At 36.6% G+C, this 18,628-nt stretch overlaps 2 protein-coding genes across 4 annotated transcripts; both read right to left on the reverse strand.

Moving 5' to 3' along the window:
* Window positions 1–3,393: 3,393 nt before the first annotated feature.
* On the reverse strand, window positions 3,394–10,190 carry ifi44f3 (interferon induced protein 44f3). Of its 2 annotated transcripts, XM_056447354.1 has the most exons (8): window positions 10,109–10,190; window positions 7,437–7,960; window positions 7,267–7,321; window positions 5,235–5,430; window positions 5,003–5,155; window positions 4,749–4,920; window positions 4,551–4,651; window positions 3,394–4,470 (listed from the first exon to the last, which is right to left on the reverse strand). In XM_056447354.1, exons 2-8 carry the CDS (start codon window positions 7,936–7,938, stop codon window positions 4,300–4,302), a joined length of 1,350 nt encoding a protein of 449 aa, XP_056303329.1. In that variant the 5' UTR covers window positions 7,939–7,960; window positions 10,109–10,190; the 3' UTR covers window positions 3,394–4,299. The 2 variants fall into 2 exon arrangements, with proteins under 2 accessions (XP_056303329.1, XP_056303330.1); XM_056447355.1 differs by lacking the exons at window positions 7,267–7,321; window positions 10,109–10,190 and having other exon boundaries at window positions 7,761–7,850.
* A 2,747-nt stretch (window positions 10,191–12,937) lies between these two features.
* Window positions 12,938–18,338, reverse strand: LOC130215526 (interferon-induced protein 44-like). Of its 2 annotated transcripts, XM_056447349.1 has the most exons (8): window positions 18,175–18,338; window positions 15,712–16,225; window positions 15,511–15,565; window positions 15,246–15,441; window positions 15,008–15,160; window positions 14,745–14,916; window positions 14,544–14,644; window positions 12,938–13,247 (listed from the first exon to the last, which is right to left on the reverse strand). In XM_056447349.1, the coding sequence occupies exons 1-8, from the start codon at window positions 18,298–18,300 to the stop codon at window positions 13,062–13,064; spliced, it is 1,503 nt and encodes a 500-aa protein (XP_056303324.1). In that variant the 5' UTR covers window positions 18,301–18,338; the 3' UTR covers window positions 12,938–13,061. The 2 variants fall into 2 exon arrangements, with proteins under 2 accessions (XP_056303324.1, XP_056303325.1); XM_056447350.1 differs by lacking the exons at window positions 15,511–15,565; window positions 15,712–16,225 and having other exon boundaries at window positions 18,175–18,252.
* Window positions 18,339–18,628: the final 290 nt, after the last annotated feature.

Consider the following 18,628-nt stretch of genomic DNA (forward strand, 5'->3'; position numbering starts at 1 on the left):
CAAATAGCCAAGCAGGGGGAGGGCTAAAATCTTCAGTTCACCTAGCCACTTGGGCTCCAATGAGGAGGAGCTTGAGCTCCAACTCCTCCTCCTATAAGCTGTTTTAATCAAGTGGTACTCACTGCAGAGCCACTTGGGCAGAGCTGAGCTCCAGCAAGGGGGAGCTTGAGCTCCAGCTCCTCCTTTATTGCACTTTTTCTACAAGTGATGTCACTGGGGGTTGGGGTTAGGGGTGGGGTGGGTGTACGCATTAAAACAGCTTATAGGAAGAGGAGTTGGAGCTCAAGCTCCCCCTCATTGGAGCCCAAGTAATGCGTACACCCACCCTACCCCTAACCCCAACCCCCAGTGACATCACTTGTAGAAGAAGTGCAAAGAAGGAGGAGCTGGAGCTCAAGCTCCCCCTTGCTGGAGCTCAGCTCTGCCCAAGTGGCTCTGCAGTGAGCACCACTTGTGTTTTTGGGATGTGTGAGGAAACCAGAGTACCTGGATTAGTACTGGGGAACATGCAAAACTACACACAGAAAGCCCTGCTGTACCTGCCGCACAGGGCTTTATTCAGGGACTTTCTTTCTGAGACGACGAGGCTAGCCAGCAAGCCAACATCAACATGTTGTTTTCATTTGTGCACTTATGCAATAAAGTAATATCACAGAATGACTCAATTTAGCTGACAAAAGTGACTTAAACAATCGTGTGAGTTTGAGGGCTGAGATTTTGTTCACCTAACAACAACAAAAGAGGGGCGTGTTGCGGAAACGGGTTTTATATAAATGCTCACCAATGAATTTAACATATATTTTATGTTTTATATAAATTCTCACCGTTTCATCAGTGACAGACCTTTTTAAAGGGATAGTTCACCCCAAACCTGTGGTGATTTATTCACTCTTGTTTCAAACCTTTTTGAGTTTTCTTCTTCTGTTGAACACAACAGAAGATATTGTGAAAAATGATTTAAAGCTGTAATCTGTTTTGTCATCTATCGAAGTCCCTCAATTGTTAAATTTTTATTTTTTTTTTGGCTTTTTTCCAAAATATCTGATTTTGTGTTCAACAGAAGAAACTCATAAAGGTTTTAAACAAGTAAAGTGTGGGTAAATAGTAAGTCAATTTTAATTGTGTATGTGTGTCTCCAGTGGCGCCTGCAGCCGTACGGCTGTACGCACTGTGTATACCATGAGAAAGCGCGAATTAATGCCACCTTTTTATTTATTTATTTATTACATAATACTAATTGATTATTAAACAGTATACACTACGATATATTGACAAAGCAAAAAAGAATGACAACAAATAAAGGTGTGTGTTTTAAAGTGTGTATGTACTTGTATGGTGGGAGAAATCTGTTGGCTTTAGTTGCGCTTGTGGTTTTTCCGCACCTTAAAAATTACCACTCAGTGAGCTATTGTTTAAAACAAGGTTCAAAATGAGTAAACTCTACGGTGGCTAATTGAAACATTTGCCAAAAGGCCTAAAACTAATGAGACAAATACTGATCCCCTACACGTAGTGGAGACCCCAGTCTCATCAGCACCTGAGCCGGGGAAACTGTTTCTTTCATCAGACAGAACAGATCCAGCTGCGGCACAGCCTCCTCGCATGAATCCGCTTTACCATTCAAGGTGTTTTAAACTATTTTATCTGACAGACTGGCATAAATAAGCAGACATCTCCATTCTCACAACGAGTTTCTGAGTTTTCTCACCTTTCAACCGAGTTTGTTCCACTGAGGTAATTGTTCAGTGCTGTTGCGAATATGCTATATGCGAATTTGTAAACGCCTGTCCTGCTCATTCAGATTATTAAATTAATTAAATTGTAATTTACCAGCGCAACATGGGAAACAGTTTAATATAGGCTTCTCTGAAACTGAATATGTCAATTTTTTTAGGCTAGATTATTATTTTATTTGACAATCCAGTTCGTGATTCGGCATTGTTGAAGCATACTGAATTTGAAGCACTTCGCCTCAAATCTTATTCGTTCTTCAATTTAATCTACAAGATAACTGACCAAGAAAAATATTAAAACAAAGTGACAAACTATATACGCTAATAGTTTTAAAAATATATTTTTTTCCAAGAAAAATTTACGAATTATATTTTAGTTTGAGCCCGTCCACTACTAAAAAAATATTTGCAATTTTTTTTAATGTCATAATTTTCAGAGCGGCCGACGCGGTGGCGCAGTAGAAAGTGCTGTTGCCTCACAGCAAGAAGGTCGCTGTGTGCATGTTCTCGCTGCGTTCACGTGGGTTTCCTCCGGGTGCTCCGGTTTTCCCCACCCAAAAACGTGCTGGATAAGTTGCCGGTTCATTCCGCTGTGGCAACCCCAGATTAATGGCGGGACTAAGCCGAAAAGAAAATGAATTTATGAATTTTCAGAGCATCTGATTTTTCCTTGGTGCTGATGTGCATTTATTACATTTAGATTGTATGAAATATTAAAATGAAAAAGGAAACTAATTATGTCGTAACCAATGCCTTTAAATATTGTAGCCTTTAACAGTAAGCATCAGTGTTTCTTGACATGATTGGGGGAAGGGGGTGGGCGGTGCTGGATTTGTGCACACCTTGGAATAAAATCCTGCAGGAGCCCTTGCATGTGTCCCCTTTAATGCAGACTATCTCATCCCCCCCAGAAGATTTCTAACTACAAAGTAGAGCTAATGAGTATGACATTAAATTAAAATAATGTATGAAATGCCAGAATTCTTACTATTATGCGGTTTCTTAACATATATTCATGTATAGCCTATATAGATTATAACCCCTGAAGCTAAGCAAGAACTAAGCGAAAATGTACAGAATCAAAATTGCTGGGTCATTTTAATATATATATTTTTAAATACTTTATATTGTGCTGATGTAACAGGGTTATATTGAATCTCTCCACGTGCACACATTGAAATACTATTGGGAAGGAAGGGGTTAACATTTGTTTATTGTTTTACAGAGCGCCCCCTCTGTTACCTTAAAAGAAAAATCATCTTGACGAGTATAAAGAAGCCAGTGCACGAGGCTCTGCGCTCACTCTTCTGCGCTGTTTTTCACAGACAATAAATCACTGCAAGAAATATAAAAGTCAATATTTATTTATACAGCACAGAAGAGACTCAAAAGACTAGTTACACTATAGCGGTGTGGCGTGAATATAAAATAATTCAATTTTTTTTTATTACAATGCCATCATAAAATTCATGATGTCATGAAATTTCTGTTTAAAAAACTATATTTATTTTTTGTGTAAACCGACTTCAACTAAAGATTACTGAGACTGTTTTAATAGTTTAATAATTTGTTACAAACTAATTTTGAAAAATCTTTTTTATTACTTTATGTGTACAGGAAAATGAGTAACATTTTGTTTACATAAAAAAAAACCCTAAGAAACTGATATGGTTCCATTCACAGATTATATATATAGATTATAACCTTTATAATCAACATCAGTGTTTCTCTAAGTGCAGTCATTACACATAAATTTAGTGCTACACTGTACATATGATTGTGGAATATTTTGCAACTACAAAAGTAACAGTAACTATAACATAATGCGCAGCTTAACAATATATGATCTTTATTATGACATAGGGACATTTACCACCATTTTCTAAATGTATATTATGTATAATTGTGAAAGATCTTATGAAAGATACTTTGTATTAAAAAACAAACAGAATAGCTATTTTTTGATTTGAACCATTGTGATAATTGAGAGGTATAGTTGAAGTCAGAATTATTAGCCCCCCTTTAATTTTTTTTTCTTTTTTAAATATTTCCTAAATGATGTTTAACAGAGCAAGGAAATTTTCACAGTATGTCTAATAATATTTTTTCTTCTGGGAAAGTTTTATTTGTTTTATTTCGGCTAGAATAAAAGCTATTTTAATTTTTTTAAAAACCATTTTAATGTAAAAATTTTAACCCCTTTAAGCTATTTATTTTTTCAATAGTCTACAGAACAAACCATCGTTATACAATTACTTGCCTAATTACCCTAACCCTATCCTAATTAACCTAGTTAAGCCTTTAAATGTCACTTTAAGCTGTATAGAAGTGTCTTGAAAAATATCTAGTCAAATATTATTTACTGTCATCATGGCAAAGATAAAATAAATCAGTTATTAGAAGTTATTAAAACTATTTACTACTACTACTACTACTTATAATAGTCTCTCCGTTAAACAGAAAATTGGGTGAAAAAATAAACAGGGGGGCTAAAAATTTAGGGGCATTAATAATTCTGACTTTAACTGTATAACCCTGTATCTATCTTTGCAGTGCTTTCTATGGCCTAAAAGGAATCAACATCATCCAGATAATCATTTGCCAATCGAAGCATCTGCTGTACAGCAGTGAGAAGCAGGACATCACAGTTGAGCTCCAGCTCCAGCTCCTGACTGTAGTTCTTCACCGGTAAAACACAAGACACCGGCACACCCAAGCGAGAGCTCACCTCCTGCACCTGAACACACACACAACATCATCTGTCACTCTGAGTCCTACAGAGAACAGCTCACAATCTAATCATGGGATGCATCTCACCTTCAACTTGGTGTAGGAACTGGCATAAACGTTTTGAAGGTCTTTCTGCACATGAGGACAAGCTTCATCGACTTTTGTCATCACGACCATTTGGGGAATGGCTGAAATAGTTTGAAAAACTGTTCAGCTTCTCATGGAAAAACTGGCTTATGTCAGGAGTTATGCATATTGGATTAAATATTGTATTAATTGACTTACCATGCGAATTGATTAGAGAACGTACAGAAGTAAGTTTTTCTTCTAGTTTCTCAGACATGAGGGAGATTTTGGTGGCGTCGATCATGTACACCACACAGTGGATCTTCTCCTGGAGAGACGCAGGTCTGGAGGACTTCTGCTCATCAGGTTGAAATGGTGTGATGGGGTTGAACTAAATGAAAGAACTTCAATCTGAATCTTCATACTTCAACTAATTCTTACTGGAGGTAAGCAAATCTGCTTAATGCTCTTACTTTATAGCGGTCTGGTATGTGTCCTTGAAGAATGCTGGTGATGTCTTTAATATCAAGTCCTGCTCCTGATTGCTCCTCGAGGCCCATGGTGTCACACAACACAAAGGGCAATGGCTTTCTCTCATGACCATCTTTTACTGGGTACATACGAAACTGTCAACCAAGTAAGAGAAACAACTCAAGAGCTTAAACTGATAGGAGGCTTCAGTAGGAAACACAGTTAAATTTGTACCTGTGTGGTGACACTAGATTTAGCAGATCCTGACATGGCTTTGCTGGTCACGTATCCCATGAAGATGGAGTTGATGGAGTTGAAAAAACTGGATTTTCCAGCACCAACAGGGCCGAGCATTAGAATTCTGACCCGGCTCACAGATGATAGGAGGAGTTTGTGACTCCTAATGACTGCCATCAGCTCTTCCCTTCGTCTACACATAGATCACAGCTCCATTATTGAAAGTAACTCTATAAAAGCAGCACCACTTGAAATAACGCTAGAAACATATACAGTGTTGCTAGATTGGGTGATCAATTTCCAGGCTAAATGTACTCAAAAACCTGCCCAATACAAGACAGCTCCACCAAAACATTCACTGCCAGAGAGTTCTTTAGGTAAATTCCATCATGCATCATATTTCCACATCATCAGTAATCATCTTGATGGATCAGTCCATTGCATTTGACCAAGTCAACCAGCCCATGTCAACCCTCATGACATCTCAAGGCTGATTTATACTTCTGCATCGAGTGATCACCCGACTCCACAGTGCATACCGTGCACATAGTTGATGCAATTGTGTGAGCATTTATACTTATTCATTCTGACTGTGTTGCTTTGCAATTACACTTACAAAACTCCAGTATACAGTGAGCTTTCTCTGTCCCACTGTGTCAAGGTTCTTTGGCTGTGTTTTGGGTTGACACCAGTAATGCATGTGATGCTACTGTAGCAGTAGCTCAAAATCACTCTCATTCAAGAAAGAGCGATGCATGCTTTATATACAGTAAGGCTGCATCATTTCTATTCCAGTCCTTGTAAGGCCTGCTACTCATCAGTAAAAGCTAGAGTCGGACAGACTAGTAAGTGTACATGTATGCCAAACCAAACAGGTAGAAACTATTCGCAATAAGAAAATCTAAATAATCCAGTCCAGTTAGTGATCAAAATAGCAGACACAATTAGCCTAACATGCTCATGCACAAACAGACAAAAATGTCTTTTTCATTTTCAAACAATAACAACTATAACAATTATGGACCTACCTCTGTGTGCAACTTAAACCCATCTGATCAATCCACTGTTTGAGATCTATTCTGGGGCACTCTCTACTGTAGCTACAGCTTATATTTCTTTTCTTAGCAATCACTTGTGTATATACAGCTAGAAGTTCAGAATCAATTCAATGTAAAATGCATCATCATAACATTTGTTTTTTTCATTGGTGTCAAACCCCCCTGAAGTAGTGGAGTGTTTAGTAATGTGATGATGATTGGATTAGAGTGCATGCAGTTTTTTGCCGGCCGCTAGCTCTCTGCAACTCCCACATGGTCGCCCACTGAAGCTAAGCAGGTCTGCGCCCGGTCAGTGCCTAGATGGGAGACCATATGGGAAAGCTAGTTTGCTGCCGGAAGTGGTGTTAGTGAGGCTAATGCCCCAGTATAGTAAAGGGGACACTATACTCTCAGTGAGTACTGTCTTTCAGGTGAGACGTTAAGTCGAGGTCCTGACTCTCTGTGGTCGCTAAAAATCCCAGGATGTCCTTCAAAAAGAGCATTCTGGCTAAATTTGTTCACTGGCCTCTGTCCATCATGTCCTCCTAACCATCCCCATATCATAATTGGCTATATCACTCTGTCTCTTCTCCACCTATCAGCTGGTGTGTGGTGCGCGGTCTGGTGCAATATGGCTGCCGTCGTGTCATCCAGTTGGATGCTGGACACTGGTGGTGGATAAGGAGCGTCCCCCCAATGCTTAAAGCTCTTTGAGTGTCCAGAAAAGTGCCAAATAAATGTAAGAAATTATTATTATTATTATTACTATTGTTATTTTTATTATTATTATTATTATTATTATTATTATTATTTGTTAACCAATTTGACTACAAAATAAAAATGTTTCATTTTCAAGCCCATATTTTTCAAAACAAATAGTCACAATTTTGACCCGCACTATCAAATTCTAACCCAACAAACTGGATGGAAATTCAACCAATTCTGGCAACACTGAACATAGTAGGATTAGAAACACTGGAGTAGAAACATACTCCGCTGTCCAAAGAATATTCCTCCATGGCTTTTCTTTGATGCTGACCTGAAGAGCTGTAGAATTTTGAACGATTATTATATAATTTGTTGGTGCAATATTAATACTAGACAATACAGGAGAGTGGACTCCAAATATAAAACACTTTTTTTCTCCTGATGAAACACTTACTCTGCTTGATTTTGTACACTTCACATTCAGTCAGCTGATTGTTATTTCCATACAAAGTGTCAGGATTAAATCTAAATGGCCGAAAGGAATTTATGTAATTTGGAATTTCTTTGTAATTTACAACTGGTTGATTGTTGTAGCAAAAGAACAACTGTTGACCAAAGTTGGGCATTTCAGCATCATCAAGACGTGCTTTATATCCTCCATTAACTTTGATGCACAGAAGACGTCCACTTCGAATGCTGAACAGGAAAGCTTCCTTATCTGCAATTTCCTGGCCACTTTGAGTATAATCTACACTAGTGTATCCACCAAAGATGTCACCTGAATTGTTGTAGGCAACAAGTAAAGTGGCACCCTGATTGTCACATCTCTGGTGGAAGGCAGACGCTTCATATCCATGAACAGAAGCTTTATAGAGAAGAGTCAGATCCACATTTCCCAGCAGGCCACAGAGCTGCTCTCTTTGTTCAGGTGTTAAATCGGAAGCGATGGGGGCCATGTCTTGTCCAGATGTAATATTGCTGTAAAGGAAATAACACTTGTCATTTTATTTCTGGTGTGCTTAATTTTAACTGTGTTGTGTGGTTTTATAACCTTAAAAAACACTATTATTATTATATTGACAAAGAGGACCACACAATATTAAGATTACAAATTATTTTGAAAAAAACTGCCACATTATTTAAGGCATGAGGGCATCTTAATTAGATTAATTTAGGATTAGAAACAGGGATAGCCAATCAGGTACTGGATAAACGGGGGATGACTGCGTTTCTCAAACAATGAGATAAATCTCTGATGCTGGTGTTGGCTACCCAACCGATGCATTATAGAATTAACTTGATAACTACGACTGTTTCGTTTGAACCACATTGGTCAGAACTGTCATAGTGATATCACGCAGGATGGATTGATATGTATATATAAGTAACATTATTGCTGTAAATAATGATTACAGCATGACAGGGTCCCTTTGCTTTTGCCTATGCAGAAGAGACGTAAAAGACCCATATTTGGGGTTATTTTGCCTTATGGGGTTTCCGAGGTTCTGCCAGTGCAAACACATGTACACTGTACTGTGCAGCACTTCAAATCTCCTAACAATGCATAACGAAACGTAAATATGGAATTAAAGATTGTATATTGCAGATTGTGTATTGTAAAAGATACAGATTTTATATAGCTAGCATGTTAGATGACTTGGTCACAATCATATATCCACCAAACTTAACTGTTCAGCCTTATAGTTTCTTGATAACTATGTGTACCTTGGCTAATTCCATAAGTGGTTGCGAACGCTCGTTGAAGCTGTATGGGCCTTTCCCAAAAAAATGCACAAAACATGATGGTGTCAAGAACTGTTGCTGCACGCTACTTATGAGTCGGTTCATTTCCAATGTGTTGTAATGTAACCTTATATGAACATTTAACCCATTAATAATCCTAATGGATTAACAATCAAGACAGATCTATATAAAGCACCTACCTGCAGACAGAGGCACAAAACGGTAGGATAAAAACAGAAGGTTAAAGAACATAAGGTTATCCATAAGAAACGCCTAATACATGCGTCATTGGTTTCCAGCATGTCACTGACAAGTTCATCCTTTTGCCAATTTTTCTGTATTTCAAGCACAGTCAATTTAATTTCATAAGAAAATTGTGTTCCTTTTTTCATTTCATTCATCCATTTAATTTCAATGTGAATATTGTGTCAGTTTGTTCTTGTTTCATTTATAAATTATTTTAATAGAGTAATAATAAAGTACAAAACCTTTCATTTGTAATCGCACACCATATAGCCTACACTCCAAAAATATTTTTGCTATGTGTTCAACCTACTTAAAATTTGCAAATAATTTAAAAAGAGCTGAAACGAAACAGTTTTGGGAAAACTTTATTGATTTACGTTCAATCTGTTCATATTAGCCATGTAAACTTAAAGGATCTGTATTGGAACAACATAAATGAATTGTGTGGAACCCCATTTTTTACAGTATGCTACAATTTGATAGCCTATATGGCAAAATAAATTAACCTACATATGTTGAGAGTTTACATATGCAACATACATTTTAAAATATTGCACAAATTACGGTTTACATATATTTTTTCCAAACATTGGAATAACAAATATCCAATGTTATATGTTCATGTTTAAAATATTGATAGCCATATGTCGGATTTTTTCATGTGACTGCAGTTGAATGAATCTACAGCTGCAATAATCTCATAACTTCCGTCTTCTTATGACTTTTACGATTACAACAGAGCAGCTAACAAATTGCGATGTTTTTGAAACATTAAGATCAGTCGCACGAGTATTGTTAAGAGCTACTTAACCTAACAATGCTTTAGGAAAATGCAGCCCTGGACAGTTTTAGTTAGAACAGTAATAATATTGACATTAATATATGCCAGGAGATCATCTAAAACCATCAAACAAACTCAAAGCGAAAAAATCTATTTAGGGTGAGCTAAAACCAGATAGACGCAATTTTGGAGTAAAAGCGGCAGTTCACTCGAATCGAAACCGAAACTGTCAGAGATTAGATCAGAAAATTTCCTTTCACATCTGAAACCGCTCTATGTTGGCTATAACAATATCATTGGCGTAGAAAATGTAATTATTTTGTCATATCTTTGTTCTGATTCTGATATCGACCTACCTTTTTCAATGGGTGCGTTTCAAATGAAAGGTTGCATTTTACTGAGGATGAATCCTTCCTTCCTCCTTCCTTCCAAATCCAGCCCTTAAGGATGCTCTCTTAAAGGGAGCGTTACCTCACACCAAAATGAAAATGTACAGCCTATTTACTCAACCTCAACACAAAACAACTGTAAACATTAACATGCATAGTAGGAAAAACAAACACAGTTGAAGTCTGAATTATTACCCCCCTGTTTATTTTTGCCCCAATTTCTGTTTAAGGTAGAGACATTTTTTAACACATTTCTGAAAATAATAGTTTTAATAACTCATTTCTAATAACTGATTTATTTTATCTTTGCCTTGATGACAGTAAATAATATTTGACTATATTTTTCAAGACACTTCTATACAGCTTAAAGTGACATTTAAAGGCTTAATAGGTTAATTAGGTTAACTAGGCAGGTTAGGGTAATTAGGCAAGTTATAACCATGGTTTGTTCTGTAGATTATCGGAAAAATATAGCTTAAAGGGGCTAATAATTATGACCTTAAAATGTTTTTTTAAAAAATTAAAAACTGCTTTTATTCTAGCCAAAATAAAAAAAAACTTTCCAAAAGAAAAAATATTATCAGACATACTGTGAACATTTCCTTGCTCTGTTTAACATAATTTGGGAAATATTTAAAAAAAGAAAAAAAATTCAAAGGTTGTTTAATCATTTAGATTTCAATTGTATATATCATGCTGTATTTGTAACCCTTTAAGTATCTAAGATGACAATCTGATAAGCTTTACAGAGAATAAAATATAAATACCTGCAGCAACTCATAATGTAATTCAGGGGCGTCGCTGGACCCAATTCACTGGGGCACGTGCCCCAGTAAAAATCACCAGTGCCCCAGTAAATGCATTGAGATCTGATTTACTTAATATGCAAGTGTATATATTAAGAGTAGTAATTCCGAAATAAAGACGTTATTCTCTATGTGCAACCGAACCAATGCTGGTGAAAGCAGTGTAATCAAAAAGTAAACACGTGCTGCTCTTCTGCTGGTGCGAGTCCCGGTAGTTAACATGCGCGCCCAAAAAGCAGGCTACTTGCTTGTCTCGCGCCGCTCATGCGTTGTAAACTAAAGTTTAAACAATACGACAGTGATCTTACTAAGTGTGCCTCCTGAGAGATTTTTTAGTATGAAGCAAAAAGGAGCGATGATGAGTCAGGGAGGTAAGACTTAAACCTAATTCTCTGCCGTGTGTCAGTCTAAGACAACAGATAATTCTAGAACACATCTTTTTTTTATTGAATTGTCTATAGAAATTTATTCAAATGAAATTAATATTTATGCAAAAGATTTCTTAAATGATCTTAGCATCACTCCAGTTGGGTCTTAACAGTGTTTTCCAGATACATTTAAGATTATTTAGAATAATAATTGTATAATAACAAGAATACTTTTATTTATAATAAATATTTATTATATATATATATATATATATATATATATATATATATATATATATATATATATATTTTTTTTTTTTTTTTTTTTTTTTTTTTTTTTTTTTGGAAGGGGAGGTGGGGGGGGGGGTGCCCCAGTAAAGCATTATGTCTAGCAATGCCCCTGATGTAATCGCATGTAATATAAAAACTCCACACATTGTATTGATTATAGCATTATTATGCCAATAAAATGTTCATGATGTAAAAATTTTCTCAAAGCATAATAAAATATTGAGCTCATAATGTAATACATATTACATTGAGAAGCATTTTACAATATGAATTCACCAAAAATATTGTCACATCTGCAATGAACTTTTTAAACATAAAACATTTCAATGTTTGTTTAAACCACCTATAGAAAGCACCAGATTAAAAGTGCATTTGATAATGATAATGATAATATTAGTAATAATAATAATAATAATAGTCATCATCATGATAACAGAGGTATAAAGTACTTGAATAAATTTGACTTGATTAATGTACTTAAGTATTTTTTGGGGGGTATTTGTACTTTACTTGAGTCCATTTAAAAATGAACACTAATTACTTTAATTAAAAATGACTTTTTATTCCTTACAATTTTATTTGCAGTCAAAAAGTACTCGTTTTTAGAGATTACTTCATTGTATTTTCCCTTCCTACTACCCAATGTTATTTCAATGTTATTTCTTTCTGTCACAGGAGGTACCTTCTACTCTGATTTTTCAGGATCTTTTTAATACCTTTTTATAAAATATATATGGTGTCTTGAAGTGCTGCATTTTGTGTGTAAATGTACTTTTTTATTTTACAATCGTTTCCACTTTTGATGGCATTTTAGCAACATGTTAGTATTGTAGTAAGCCAATATTCTCTTAGTGACCACGGTTGATCTTTATTTGTGCAGATAAGACACGAAAGACTAGTTACATTAGTGGCGTGACCCTGATCAATGTAACTAGTCTTTTGCGTCTCTTCTGTGTTGTGTAAATAAAGATCGATCATTATAATTACTTCTGTGACATATTGCATGAGAAAACAGTCATAGCAGAGATTGAGCACAGAAATATTAAAATATCCTTTGTGCGCTGGCTTTACACACATGAAAATGGATTAAGGTAACAGAGGGGGCGCACCACATGTAGAACAAAGTCAATAAAATGGTAACCCCTTCCTACCTAATAGTATTCTAATGTGCTTCGCACTAGTTTGATGTCAGCCGGTGGAGACACACCATAACTCTGTTACACTGACACCATGCTAGCTATATGCTAATTGTGTTAAGATCATACTATCAACATGCTATTTGTGTTAGCATTTTCATCAGGGTGCTATTTACAAATCAGGTTTCTCTTGAATGTCATCGATAAAGTTTTATTAGATAGTTAATGGCATGTAATTTAAGTTCATTTGTATTAGCCGTCATGTAAATGATTTGCATATCTTTCAATTTGTCCTTTTTGCAGTTCAGCCACAAGAGCTTCATACAGGCTTGTCCTCCACAGGGTGTATATCATCGAAATAATCATCTGCAAAACGAAGCATCTGCTGTAGAGCAGTGAGAAGCAGGACGTCACAGTTGAGCTCCAGCTCCAGCTCCTGACTGTAGTTCTTCACCGGTAAGACACAAGACACCGGCACACCCAAGCGAGAGCTCACCTCCTGCACCTGCACACACACAACACCAGCTCACATTCAGGCTTTAGCAGATGCTTTAATCTAAAACATCTTATAATCAGTGGTGTAAAGTAACTAATTACAAATACTCAAATTACTGTAATTGAGTAGTTTTTCTCAGGAACTGTAATTTATGAAGTAGTTTTAAAAATGTGTACTTTTACTTTCCCTTTGAGTACATTTTTACTGCAGTATTGGTACTTTTACTCCACTACTTTCCTTCAACCTGCAGTCACTACTTTATTATTTCTCATCTATGGGGATTAGAAATTAGTCATGATTCCTGTCCAATCAAAGGTAAATCGCCTCATAATGAACTACCTCAAGACATGGGCGATTTGCAACTGTTTGAAAGCATTAAAAGAGCCCAAGAAGATGTCCAAAATCTGTACACTCATTGACCCAGAGACTGTTTAGATGCATGACACTGATGAGAAAATGATAGATGTTTACTGTATGATAAACGAAATGGCCTCAACGTCATGGCGGTGTTACATTTTATTTGGAAATGAAAATCAGGTTGACATCGGAATTGGACCTCAGGCCAACGTCAGTGTCCAACCTAAAAACAACCAAATATCAACGTCTAATGATGTAACAGCTTGACGTTGTGTGGACGTTACCATTATCAGATGTTGGATTTTGGTTGACATACCTGATGAATAAATATTAGTATTTGACGTTGGTTTAAGATGTTGGCTTGACGTTGGATTTTGGTCACTTTCCAACACAACCTGAATTCAACCAAATATTAACTTCATTTGACGTCATTACTGGACAGCAAAATAACGTTGTCCGTAGACGCTGGCTAGACATTGAATTTTGGTCAGCAGACATGACCTAAATCTAACATAATATTAATGTCTCATGATGTTGTGTGCCTGCTTGGCAATAACTAAATGCACTACAGAATGTAACGTTCACACACAGCCACAGATTACATGTAAACACATCAGCTTTTCACAGTGTAATTAATACTCACTGCTCGCTACTCTTAAGCACTTTTGAAAGGGCTACTTTTTACTCATACTGTGAGTGATAATTACAGCAGACACTTTTACTCTACTTGCACTACATTTTTAGGCAGGTAATGGTACTTTTACTTGAGTATGATTTTTCAGTACTCTTTCCATTACTGCTTACAACTGAATAATCAGTTCTGTTACTCTCTGCACCTCATTTCACCAGAGAGAGTGAAGGGTTTGGAAATTAATTTTGGAGAGTTTATTGAAAGAAAAAGCCACTCTGGGTCCAGATTGGAGAGTTCATGTGATCATGATGTCTCACCTTTGTCTTGATGTAGGAACTAAAATACACATTTTCGAGGTCTTCCTCCACAAAAGGACAAGCTTCATCGACTTTTGTCATCAAGACAATCTGAGCAATGCCTGAAATAGTCATGATACATTTTAAAGTACATCTCTGTCAAGTAGCTTCCTGTATAACCTACATATTAGTCACAAAAATAGCGTTAATATGCTCACTTACCGATATAGTTGACTTTTCTGCGTATGGCAGACAGTTTTTCTTCTAGTTTCTCAGACATGAGGGAGATTTTGGTGGCGTCGATCACGTACACCACACAGTGGATCTTCTCCTGTAGAGACACAAGTCTGGAGGACTTTTGCTCATCAGGTTGAAACGGTGCTGCAGGGTTGAACTGGATTAAGAATAGATTAAATAAAAAGATTACCAAACTTTACAAATTAATATACATTTCCAAGCCCCAAAAAATGTACTTATGCTCTTACTTTATAGCGGTCTGGTATGTGTCCTTGAAGAATGCTGCTGATGTCCTCAATGTCCAGTCCTGCTCCTGATTGCTCCTCGAGGCCCATGGTGTCACACAACACAAACGGCAATGGCTTTCCTTCACGACCATCATTCACTGGGTAACTGCGAAACTGCCAACAATAGGAATAATTGTGAAATAATTGTTTAATATTACAAGCCAAAGCAGCAGGTCCCATACCTCTGTTGATGATATACCTGTACAGTTAGACTGGTGCCTGCAGATCCTGACATGGCTTTGCTGGTCACATGACCAGTGAAGATGGAGTTTATGGAGTTGAAAAAACTGGATTTTCCAGCACCAACAGGGCCGACCATTAGGATTCTGACCCGACTCGCAGATGAAATCAGCGGTTTATGACTCCTGATTAACCCCATGAGCTCTGCTCTTCGTCTACAAATAAGAAAGTTTATTATTACAAATGACCATAGCAAAAAAAGAAACTACAAACTATAAACATACTCAGCTGTCCACAGAACTTTCCGCCATGGTTTCTCTTCAACACTGACTTGAGGATCTAGTAATTGTCAAATAAAAAAAATGTTTTGTTATAGTAACGTTAAAGTACACTAAATTATCTGAATTAGTTCATTAAGACAGCTTTTTTCCAACAAGATTTTGTGTGTAAAATATATTTGGTAATGGCAGTGATGAATGCCTTACCTTGCTCAACTTTGTACACCTCACATTCCACCAGCTGATTGTCATTGCCATACATTGATGAGGTATTAATGTCGAAAGAACTGGTTCCTCCTTGATATTTTACACATGATTGATTGTTGTAGCAAAAGTATAACTGTTGACCAAAGTTGGGCGCTCCACTATCATCATAACGTGCATAATATCCACTGTTAACTTTAATGAAGCTAGAGTTTCCACCGTGAAAGCTGAACAGGAATGCCTCATCGTCTTTAATTTCCCGGCCACTTTGAGTGTAATCTACACTAGTGTATCCACCGAAGATGTAGCCTGAATTATTGTAGGCTACAAGTAAATTTGGACCCTGACGGTCACATCTCTGATGAAAGGCAGAAGCTTTATATCCATGAACCGAAGCTTTATAGAGAAGAGTCAGATCCACATCTCCTAGTGAGGCACAGAGCTGATCTTTTCGCTCTTTGGGTAACGTAGAAGAGAGGCTCTCTGTGCTGATTTTCCTAACTTTGGCTTTTTGCATCTGTACCAAAAGAAAACTGAAGTTACAAAACAAATCTCTTTACAGTTTTCTTCAGCATTCATAGGAAAGTTCAAACTGTCCATTTGGCTTACTACATTGCTGATTTAAATGCTTAAAGGTGTAGTGTGTATGATAAATAATTTGATTAAGGTATTGCAGTACGAAATCAAAACACTGGAGTTTTTATTTTCACTCTACCCCTCCGACTCAAAGCAAACTCAGGTTGCCAGATTGGCAGATCAACACCAACAGGAGCAAGCGTCCTCTGGAGGTCACATTTTTGACAGTGTCCGCATATATTGAGGCAGCTTTCAACTCTAAAATGAAATGCCTCATTCACACTAGCAGTGACTTTGTAGCTGTCAACTGCTCTGGGTGGCAACATGTCCACCTCATCGCCAATGGTCGCTGTCACTCACATAGACAGAGGTCACTCGAAGTCGCCCACTCTCCATTAAAATGAATGGCCGATTGTTGCTTTGATGCTGCAAGTTTGCTGCTGCGACTTCTGGCGACCTCCATCTACGTGAACGACAATGACCGTTGGTGACCAGGTGGTTGTGTCGAGCGACGACAAAGTTGAGAATCCTTCAATTTTATGCAAATGAAGAGTGACTTTTTTGAGTGACAATCAATAGGAGCACCAGTAGAGCTCATAAGATCCTCTCTCAGCTCGCTCAGAGGCTGGTTGTAATTATGCGGGTCGCCACCCTGAGCGACAGGCAGCTATAAAGTCGCAGCATAAAGTCGTTTTCCACCAAGGCAATCCCAGGCTGCCAAAATATAATAAAGTAAACTGGCAGTAGGTGGAGTAACAGACCAAAATTCTGACAGAGAACGCACATTTCATAGGAAAAAACTGACTTTAGTATTGTTTTTCAGAAGTAAGTTCACTTAACATGTTTCTTAACCTGTTATGATATTTGATGCTTTAAAAGAGTCGAAAACTTACACACAGCACCTTTAAACATTTTTATTTGAGCTACTATCTTATACTGGAGTGAAACAATTTGTTTATTTAGAAGTCAGTTTGAGTCAAATCAATCACATCATCTAGGTATTTTTCCCAGATTAAACATCACAAAAAAATCTACAGCATTTTAAACTTGTTAACTTTTTTTCTGATACGAGCATGATTGCAGCACGAATCAGCTCCCCCTTCGGAAACAGAATATGGCTTTCGGTAGGCCTATATGGACATTTGTTGAATATTTGGGAATAGAAACTAAAATAATATACTAGGAAGAACAAATCACTGGGGTTTAGCCATATTTGCTTGTCTATGTCTGATGTCACATTAAAAAAAAACAAAATATAACTTCATGACAAATAGGTCTAAATAAAGTTTTAGTTTCAGTTTTCATTTTAAACGCATGTCACATGTAGAACGTGTGTGTATGGCTTCTCAGAACGCTATAGTGTCCCTAATGGGAAAATAACAACAAGCTAATGTTTTCAACCAATTAAAAAACAATCTTTAATTCATTTATAGTTAAACTTCGTTTGCTGGAATGCATTTTTAATGGGCCATTCTCCTGAAGGCGCACTTTTCATGGCACTGCAGAGACGGTGTATTTCTTGAATTTCTAATCTGGGCCTTTTCCAAATCAAATAATAAAATAAAATTCAAATTATGTTTTATTATGTGACAGAACAAGTATACAAAATTGTCAGCTATATTTGGATAGTGTTTATTTTAATAATGAAATCTTAATCTTGAAATCAGTATGATCAATTTGAATCCTTTTAAATATTCAAAATGCAACAAAACTTATAAATGACTCATAAATGAAATGTTCATACAATTTTAAATGTTATTGATGTAGACCTACTACTTGTGAAAACAAAATATATTTTATAACATATTTTTAATATTATTTAATAGCAAAATATATGGAGTATATAGGCTTATATATTACAGCTATTAGATCAACAAACTTGCAACTTACGTTTCTTAGAAGACGATTTGGAATGCTTTTGCTTCTTCTGTGGACTGCAGCCCAAGACACTTTTGTTCCCGGCCTCGTTGCTTGTGTAGGCGGTACACAAAGTTCAGTGTCTATAAAAGCATTCATCTACTGGATTTTACAGCTGTGACGTTGGGACTGAATCCCAGGGAATTTAAAGGGGCAGTCCTTTTTCCCTTATAATAGTAATTATATATATATATATATATATATATATATATATATATATATATATATATATATATTCAAATTTGGGTGTAATGTTAAATCAATGCATTTTTGGGTGGGGCCAAAAAACACCCGACCCCTTATAAAAGTCATAGCACACCATTCCCAATAACACCAGACGATTTGACCCCGCTTTCAGGGGTCTGAGACCAAAACTGCTGGACTAGTAACACGCTGAATAAACGTACGGCAGAAGGAAGGAGAATAA

The sequence above is a fragment of the Danio aesculapii genome, chromosome 22, assembly GCF_903798145.1.
Source record: "Danio aesculapii chromosome 22, fDanAes4.1, whole genome shotgun sequence".
Lineage (NCBI taxonomy): Eukaryota > Metazoa > Chordata > Actinopteri > Cypriniformes > Danionidae > Danio > Danio aesculapii.

Bases quoted from the DNA above. Each gene is read 5' to 3' on its own strand.
- ifi44f3 (XM_056447354.1), bottom strand. From the start codon at position 7,938: ATGGCCCCCATCGCTTCCGATTTAACACCTGAACAAAGAGAGCAGCTC. The intron at 7,322-7,436 runs GTAAGTGTTTCA...AAAATTCTACAG, and splicing joins AGTGTACAAAATCAAGCAGA to CTCTTCAGGTCAGCATCAAA. The intron at 4,921-5,002 runs GTAAGAGCATTA...TCTTTCATTTAG, and splicing joins ACATACCAGACCGCTATAAA to TTCAACCCCATCACACCATT.
- LOC130215526 (XM_056447349.1), bottom strand. From the start codon at position 18,300: ATGAATGCTTTTATAGACACTGAACTTTGTGTACCGCCTACACAAGCA. The intron at 15,161-15,245 runs GTATATCATCAA...TATTGTTGGCAG, and splicing joins GCACCAGTCTAACTGTACAG to TTTCGCAGTTACCCAGTGAA. The intron at 14,645-14,744 runs GTAAGTGAGCAT...TGACTATTTCAG, and splicing joins CAGAAAAGTCAACTATATCG to GCATTGCTCAGATTGTCTTG.